The sequence below is a fragment of the Triticum dicoccoides genome, chromosome 1B (assembly GCF_002162155.2).
Source record: "Triticum dicoccoides isolate Atlit2015 ecotype Zavitan chromosome 1B, WEW_v2.0, whole genome shotgun sequence".
Taxonomy (NCBI): Eukaryota; Viridiplantae; Streptophyta; class Magnoliopsida; order Poales; family Poaceae; genus Triticum; species Triticum dicoccoides.
The window spans coordinates 620,492,146-620,501,870 of record NC_041381.1 but is presented as its reverse complement, the minus strand read 5'-3'; the positions used below and the strand labels follow the sequence as shown (position 1 = coordinate 620,501,870).

The 9,725-nt window shown below is 43.5% G+C and overlaps 1 protein-coding gene across 1 annotated transcript; it reads right to left on the bottom strand.

Moving 5' to 3' along the window:
- Window positions 1-5,380: 5,380 nt before the first annotated feature.
- LOC119350721 lies at window positions 5,381-7,939 on the bottom strand. Its single transcript, XM_037618414.1, has 2 exons — window positions 7,133-7,939; window positions 5,381-5,743 (listed from the first exon to the last, which is right to left on the bottom strand). The coding sequence occupies exons 1-2, from the start codon at window positions 7,937-7,939 to the stop codon at window positions 5,582-5,584; spliced, it is 969 nt and encodes a 322-aa protein (XP_037474311.1). The 3' UTR covers window positions 5,381-5,581.
- Window positions 7,940-9,725: the final 1,786 nt, after the last annotated feature.

Here is a 9,725-nt window from a genome sequence, read left to right as displayed (position 1 = left end):
GCCAAAGGGGAAATTATATGAAATATCTATGTCTTTATATTATTTATACCTCTATAAATATAAAAGACCAAAGGGGAAGATCCAAATAATCTTGGTCATCTAACCACGTTAATCAAGCGATCTGATTGCTCCAATGGTGAGCGCTCAAAATCTTTAGCGTGCAATTAATAGCATACGGAATATAATATTTTCCGCTAATCACATAATTAACATGCAATTAATATTCTACCAAATATAAACATGTAATTAATATTCTATCAAAAAATATCAACATGCAATTAATATTCTATCAAATATCAAAATATCAACGTGCATTGCACGTACTCATTTACTAGTTATACAAAAGGAACAAATTCTATGATCAAAATAGCTCACATTGAAAAATGTTTGCATGATTAAAATCGTGCAAAACATGTATAAAAATAATTTGAATCCAAGGGCCCCTTCTTAGTTGAATGAAACAGTCGTCGAACGAATAAAAAGGTGCAGGTGGAACAAATACAAAAGCTGTTTGGTAAACACTGAAAATCTTAGAAAAACATTAATATAGTACTTCTCTATGGATATACAATATGAATAAAAAAAATTAGTTGATACTACTTTTGTAAGTAAACATATAAAACAGTAGCGGAACAAGAACGAAAGGCAAACAACATAGCACTAAGAATAAAACAAAATAAACGAAAGCAAAATTACACACAACATTTGTTTTAATTCAAATAACTCACCATAAAAGAAACCACTGTTCAAACATATGACAAAATAGATACTAATGAACACTCCCAAAAAACCAGATAATAATGATAATACATGAGCGAAACTAGTTCAAAGAATCTAATATTTTGAGCCGCTCACATCAGAAATTTCCTTGAAATAAGATCTAGCAATACAAATTCTGCAAGAGACATATGCTTCAAGTTACAACAACTCCGCCTAGTGCGCAAACATCGATCGACATACTACATAGATCCAACAATGAATGGTCCAGCTCCACCATCCATATGTTCAAAGAAATCAAGCATGTCCCCGTCCTCCATCTCAAGGCCCACCAGGGTCATATTTCTGTGCACCCGCAAGCCGTCGTAGAGGAAGACGCCGGTGCCATATGTCACGTTGGGCACCTTGTGGTACCACACGTCCATGAGGACCTTGAGCTTGTCGGTCATCCTCATGGTGTGGTGGACCACCTTCTCCTGGCCCACCACCTTGATTGTCAACATTTGGGGCTTCACCGCCGCCTTCGAGTCCACCTTCTCACGACCGCCGTCGGGCGGCGACATGGCTTCCGTTGTGTACCTGCCTCACTGTATGTGTGCACTTTTGCGTGATGTCTGTGTAGTTACGTTCCGATGCGTGGAAATCGACGGGGTGAGGTGCTTATAAAGGGTATGTACATCTTGAGCCTTAGGTGGTTTGGTCCCCCTTTGATTTCTTCAATCCAATTTGAATCAACTCATATCTGGCGATACGATACGAACAAACAACCCTGTGTGACGGCACGTGGGTGTGGAGGATCATGACATTAATCATGCACCGCTGGCGCATCAACTGATATTATACGAAAGATTTTATGATCAATGACGGGAGAAACACGTGCGGTGGTTAGCTAAATTTTTGGTTCGGATTTTGTACACCCCCTCCCCTCTTATTGGTCTCACAGCCTTGGTACTCACACACAAGGCATATGGAGTGGACATGGATTGCCTATGTCTAGGCTTGCGATCATTGGTGCCACCAGTGCACGTGGCATCCATCGCATGGTGGTGCCCCTGCACCCCTCTCGTGCTTTTGTGTAAAATAAGAATATAGGTGTATGCCGATTCCCTTCCATGAATTCTAAAAACACTAAAGCAAAAAACCAAAATGGAGGAAATATTTCATCATATCCAAAAATGCACAACATGTGCCAAAATCTAGACCCACCACTAATGCAAAAGTATATGGGAGACAGGGCAATCAATAGTGGCTTAACCAAAGCAGAGCATAGACAAATCTCTCCAATTCATCAGTGAAGGAATCTCCCATGCCTCGGTGGCTTCTTTCAGGATTGATCCGGGGAACCAAGTTGCTGATGATGAATCTCATGCACAAAAACTAGGAAAACCGTTCCATTATTCACAAGGAATTACATCCAAATTCTTAATTCTTCATTTTGAACCGATTGTGTGAAGACTTCACATCCTGCAATGCGAAACAAATATGATTGCAGGACACACTTATGATTTATGGAATTTGGTTGACAAACTATACCAAACAAATGTGGGGAGTGTGGACAAACCCATACCTCATTTCCCCTCTTGAGTTCATAGACTAATGGGCAATATGATTAGCAGCAACATATGTGAAATTCTGGACTCATAAAATGCATATAACGGACAAGAAAACAAGATTAAAAGGAAAACCTCATACTGTGCGGCTGCTACCAAGTCAAAAGCCACATTTGAGAAAAATCTTAATCATTGTTGCATCTAAGAACTCTTTCTATGGTTACCTTTTAAGATAGAGTGTTTGCAACATTGTTTGGAAGAATCGTACACAACAAAAACCAGCATCAATTTAACATATAGGTCATCCTATCACTAAAGTTAATCATAACTTAAAGTAAATCGCACAAGATATAATTATCATGTGCACTTCATTAAATGAATATTGGCAAAAATAATTTTGCCATTGGCTGATTTTTCTGCCTCATTCCCTCCACAGCCATAGAAAAATGCCAAGCAGCCAAAACTGTGTAAACATTCAAAGTCAAAATGATTGCAATTCCTCTGAAAACTTGTGACATACTAATTCTTCTATTTCATTTTTTTGAACCGGCCATGTACTAACTAGATTGAATCCTATTTGATATATGATGGGCAAGAAATTGAATCAAATTGCATCGATGAAAGGATAACAAATTTTGGCATGAAACTTTTATCAAAAGAGGAAGCTTATTTATTTTATAACATATCAAAAGAAGTAACGACCATAAAGTGAAGAACTCTTCGACAATGCAACAACGAACATTAACATCTTCTCGTTAACGGAGGTTACTTGTAGTTTGATTTCATTCTAATCGCTTCCTTATGATCTAAGACAATCATTACAACTTATACACTATCATCGAAAGATGAAAGAGAGGAGACATTGAATTACTGTAGTCCTAAAACACGATGTCGATGTGATTTTCATATGAAGATCAGCCTTAGAAACAAATTTAATGTTGTTTATGAATTTTAGGTGTGATGTAACCAAATTCTTTCCATAGAACCATGGTCCAACACTCGAGATCCCAAATAAAAACAATATAAACATAAATAGAGAACACAGAGGTCGCAAATCTGTAGGCATTTCAAATAAAACAATAATCAATTCAGGGGCCAAAAGAAGCATGTAGAATTGAAAACGTTGGATTTAGACGTGAACATGTGAAAGACATATGTACTAAAATAGAAAAATAAATGCGATGGAAGGTGACATAGGGATAGTATTGGAATAGATGAAAAAAATACCAGAAGATGTCAATTTTTCTATTCAATTCAGGTAGATGAGAATGATTTGGTAACTAAGATTTTTTGGCTGTCTCCAGAAATGTGTTGGACTATGCAATATTTAGTGTTGTTATATGATTTTTTAGCAGTGTGATGTTATATGATTTGACACCACATACATACAAATAGATGATGGACGTCCGTTTGGTTTGATTGTTGGGGTTAATACTCACAACAAAACTATTCTGTTTGGTGCCACACTTGTTGTGATGGAATTGTTGACACTTTTGGTGGATTTTTGGAACTTTATAAAAGTAACATTGATATTTGTGACATAACGAATTTATAAGTGTGTCGAACAAAATGTTTGGCAGGTGTGGACTATGTGAAAATGCATGGCTACGAAGGATGTTGTAAAAAAGGAAGGGGGCACTAGTGTATAGTGTAGAGGACGCGACTGTTATGATCCCAAGCTGATGTGTGCTCGGGTGAACAGTAAAATAAAAATTAAAAAAAATAAAAAAAAATATTTTTTGTGTGAAACTTTGGTAAATGTTCTGACCGCTTGCAAAATTTTATCACCAGATCACATTCGTGTAAAATGTGGCAAAAACAATTTGATGCTCCAAAATTTTATTTTCAAACACGTTTTGGAGCATTGATTTTGTTTCTTTTTAACTTTTAACACGAACATGATCTGGTGATGAAATTTTACAAGCTATGAAAACATTTGCCAAAGTTTCACACACACACACACACACACACACACACACACACACACACACACACACAATCGGTTGTTTAAAAAAATCGATTTTATTGTTCACCCGAGCTCACATGGGCTCAGTATCATAGCAATACTTCCGATGAATACGCTCCCTACTCAAATGAGCACCACTGAAAGAAGTGAAAATACGAACAATGAATTGAAGAGATACAATAATATAAAATAGGGACAATTACATTTTAGCCCTTAACTCGAACCTACAACTCGGATTTACCCTAATTCCCAAGCCTGCTCAAATTTGCCCCTGTGACATTAGAAATGTCCTTCCATGCCGTTGTCATGCAATCAAAGGGCTTTGAAGTACGAAATGGTTCACTTTCTTGGGTAAAAACACGGTTTGCCGTATTCAACAAGTGTGAGGGATTCCCCTTGGGTTATGCCACTGAATCTTCGCCGTGAGCGGCTCATCTTTGATTAAATCCTGTCAATGTTTATAGAAGCACCAACGAAACCATTTGTTTTTCTTTCTCAACGTGCAGTTCAGAAACTGCAAATTTCTATTCATCCAACATGAAAGGCTCGTCAAGGTGCATGTGCATGAGATTAGCTCGCGACAGCTGCACGAAGTCCCATTTAAAACCAAGGTTCTAGCTAGTTGCACCATTGCCCATCAAACTTATGAAATGATGCCACAGAATTTTGGCCTTTTTTTGGTGCGATGCACAACAGCACTGAAGAATTTCGACGACAAACCACAAGATCGTCAACCCCGAGAGGCTTTGGGTGGTTGAGTCTCCTCTGCCTCTTTAAGTTCCCTGGCTAGCAGTGGCCAGCATGCAACGATCGGCTAGGCAAAGTGCCTATATGCAGTAGTAAGTTAACAAAACGGGATCCAAGTAGAAAGCATTTCTGATACAAAAGGCAAAGGTCAGATCGGAGATTCAATGTGGCAAATATCCCCATTTTCCAGGGGAAAACGCCTCAAAAGGATGGTGTACGAGCGCGTCAAAACTCACTTCTCTATGTACTACTCCCTCCATTCGGAATTACTCGTTCAAGAAATGAATGTATCTAGATGTATTTTAGTTGTAGATGCATCCATTTTTGTGACAAGTAATTCCGAACGGAGGAAGTACTAGCTTTGATTCTTGTTGTTTAGTCATCCAAAGGACACCGGCCATGAAGCAGGCAGGGCTACCAAAACCATATAAATCTCAAATCAGACCAAAGTCTCAACTATGAATTGAGAAGTTGTGATACCATCCATGCAATTATGTACAACCAACATTACGCCAAGAAAACAAAATACCAATGTTTCCCCCCAATGATGGTACAAAATGACTCCATTTCTGAAGCAGTCAGGCAAGCTACAACGGCAGCATCAGATGGCACCGATACAGCCCTGGCAGCAGAACCAGGCCACCAGGATGCCCAGGAACGCGCCGGCGAAGACCTGCGACGGGGTGTGCCCTAGCAGCTCCTTGAGCTTCCTTTCGCTGATGGGGTGGCCTTGGAACAGGTCCTCAACGATCTTATTGAGCACCTGCATCATCATCAATCACAAATCATACATTTCAGGCAGGTAATAGGCAAACAACAGACGCTCATCGGCGGGAAAGATGTAACCACGATATTTGAAGGATGGGAGGTGCCAGGTTAGTCACTAGGCTTGTATCTATCCGAAACCAAGCTGAGAGACTTAGAGCGCGCTTGGTTGATGCTCTGGCACTGGCAGTGCCATTTCAGTGTCATGAACTCAGAATGCGATAATCTACTCAGGTACCCGTGACATGCCCGTGGATGTAGCATTACTCGTTATTGCAAGGTGAGGGGTGGTGTATCAACAAAGCAATGGAGTGGCAGAAGTTCAAATTTGAGCTGCTAGCTAGTCACTATAGATTTATGGAACTCTAAGTTACGAACAGCGTGTCATAGCAATTACCACCCCTGAACATAACCAACAAGCAAGCTTATAAACTGGTGACCTGATTCATTATGGGTACTAAAGTCTAAAGAACCGCGTATTTAGTCTTGTACACCAAAAGAGACAAGCCATGCATGAAATCTTTCAGAATTCGAGTCAAGGCATCAAACAGCTGACTGACTTCTGCAATTTGGCTAACTTGGCAGGATGTCCAATCCGAGACCCTGAGGCTGATCTTATCTAGCTATATACAAATACAACCAGCATAGTTTCGCAAAGATGGCAAATCATGGTCCGTATTCCGAATGCAGTTTCGAACTTTCAATTGTACTGCACATATGAACAATCAGTTTTCATTTTTCAAAGGAGGGTGGTTAGACTTAAGACCTGTCTAACAATGAAAACATACAAGCAATCCGAATAAAATGAAATCTAGTCCTGGATGTACCAGACAATGGGCTGAGAACTTCCTTGAGCTCAAGTCTTAACATTCAGCAAAATTTGATCACACTGAATCAAGTAAAGCAGAGTAACAAGAACAAGCCCAATAACAGATTGGGAAAGTTCTGGTTTGTACCCCCATACCAGTGTACCCTCTATCCACACTCATAACGGTTTAGTGTCAGTCTACATCCTCAAACTGCCAAACATCAAACTGTGCATGCATTCACGCAAATGTAACAACTGGTAGAATCCCAAAAATCCTAGGGAATCTAGCATGAAACGGCATCTAGCACCATTATGGACCGAACATTTGACAGTTTGTCCCTGGTGAAGGACGACATGGATGCTAGAAGTGTGAGCTGAGCTCAAACTCATCCATCCGTTGACAGAACTGGAAAATATTCTACTCCCCAAACAACAATGAGCTCAAATTCATCCATCCTCTAACCCTGCTTCACTTTATACAGTGAGCTCTGCTCATCTAAAACAACATTTGCCAGAATAAAACATACCGTGCAACGAAATGGATCACAGAATGGATAAAAGCAAGCAGCAAGAGCTCACCTCGGCCTGCATCCCGGCGTGGCGCCGGACGCCCGTGGCGTCGTACATGACGATGAGGCTGAAGCCGAGGCAGACGGGGAAGAGCGCGTCGCCGACGCCGTGGCAGAGCGCGACGGAGGCGGTGAGCGCGGTGCAGAGCGCGGAGTGCGAGGAGGGCATGCCCCCGGAGCTGCACAGCGTCCGCAGGCTCCACCGCCGCTCCACCACGGAGGTGAGCAGGGCCTTGGTGGCCTGCGCCGCCGCGAACGCCACCATCCCCGACACGAACGTCGGGTTCGCCGCCAGCGCCAGCAGGTACGGGCTCTCCCGCGCCTTGGTCACCGCCGCCGCCGTCGTGCTCATCAGCAGCGTCCCTATCCCCGCCCCGCCTCCCCCTGCCGCGGCCAGGTCCGGAAGCTCCCCCCGCGCGCGCCCTCCCCGCATCGCGGCGGCGAGGAGCCGGGAGAGCGACGGCGGCGGCGGCGAGGACGAGGGCGACGGCGCGGCGGCATCGGCAGGCACGGATGCTAGTGTTTGGAGACAACAACGGCGGTGGTGGCGCGGGGACTTTGGCGGCCTGGAGAAGAGGTCGAGGAGGCTGGGGAAAGCGCTAGAGAAGCGGCTGGAGCTGAGAGCCTCCATGGCTGCTGCTCCGCATCGCCGCCGGAGGACCCCGCGAGTGAGCGCGAACAGAGGAGCTGGTGTGGCCGTGGCGATTGCGTGGGGGCTCAGCACTGACAGACGCCTCACTGGACAGAAGTCCGAAATGCCCCTGATGTTTCTCGAGTCTACGAGGCGCGCAGCGACGGGCACTCTGGGGATTTCCATGGAGCACGTCGGAGCTCCAGTCATCCAGTATTCCAGTGGGCATATTACCGCGAAGATTCTGGGACGAGGTCGCCGTCTTGAAACCGGCGCAGCCAATCCAACAGAGCCGCGTGCACAAGTTGCCAGAGCAAGCCGGGTCGTGGGACCTCCTTGTCGGAGAAGGCCCCGCATTGACAGCAGCCTTACAACGTGGGAGCTCGTGGATTTAGTCGTTCGAGGAAAATATGCAAATAATTCATCAGCCTTCGGAGCATCTATATCTACAGCCAGACCTAGCTAATCCGTAGACCCGCGTGAACTCATTCACAGACAGTTAGTCCTGGCCATGGGAAGCCCGGCCCGGCCCGAAAAAGCCCGATCCAGCCTGGTCCGACGCTGCCCCCGGGCCAGACTCGGGCCTAGTTTTTGAGCCTGAAGGCTGGGCCGGGCCCGGGCCCGTCGTTTTTGCCATTTTTTGAAGGTCGTGTCGGGCCGGTCCGAAGCCCGACGGGCTTTTACGTGCTCGGGCCGGGCTCGGGCCCAGAAACACAGGCCCGATGGCCGGGCCGAGCCGGGCCTGAGCCTGAGTTTTTTGTGTCGAGCTTGGCTAGGCCCGGCCCGAAGCCCAGCCCGGCCTGAGGTTTGGCCAGGTATACAGACAGTGACCGATCACCCCTACTCTGTCCGCTTCACATTCCGATATGTCATTAGCAAATTCACAAATCCATAGAATCACATGCAACGTAAGCTTACAATGTGTTTGGCCTGCGTATATGAGCACATCTGAGGTAATGCAGACAGAAAATCATGTTCTGTACACTGTTTGGTTGGCTATATATTGCCTCCCTTGCATCAAGGCAACAAGTTATGCGTTGTGTTTGGTTGCCCACGTATAGATGTTCTGATGCAAAGCACACTGTTTGGTTGCACATATAAAGTGGTTCTAGTAACCTTGTACCCAACTTGATGAGCCTACCATCTATCATCCTATTAAGTGCTCACTCCCATGGGCGGAGCCAGGAATTTTCTGAAGCCTGGGCAAGTTTAAACCTAAGTGTCTAATTAGAGAATTGAAATCAGGTGTTCGGGTCAATTTTTGTTTTATTGCTACGGCTTTTATTGCTACGGCTTTTCCCGTAGGGGTTGCAAGAACCGGTTTTCGATTTTTCTGAAGTTTTTACCTAAAAGTATTTAAATGGGGTTTGAGTCATCCCTAACCCATTGCGGCCATATTTTTTAAAACGCTAACAACTTAAAATCAAAATCAGGTTGGCAAGATTGGTAGTCAATCCCATGACCTCGAAAGCAGTTTCACCGAGCTAGGCGCTATGTTGTGTTACAATATGCATAAGGGTTCTATTTGATACTACGTGAACGTGTGTAGCAAACAAAAATTGTGGTCCGAGGAAATATTCGGTAACTAGTTGGTTTTCGAAAATTTCAACCAATCAAAAAATGTTGGATCAGATAGACAACATATAAAACAACACTGAAATCATGTATCACAAATCTACATTAATAATAATGTAGTAAAATGATGAACATAATAGTAATACAAATGTAATTTCAAAGTGAACTACTCCACCCGTAGATAAATATAAGATATTTTAGATCTCTAATTTACACTGTTTATACAGAGTAATATATAACCTGATGACCAAGACCCCACGCTCTAACATCAAAATTTAAACCCCAATAAGTCGTTTAAACTTCAAATTAGTTAGCAATCTCACCTAATCACCGATGAGTGAACAAACAGCCGCCGGCCGATGATGCAAGTCAATCCTAGGATGGATCCGCTCCAGCT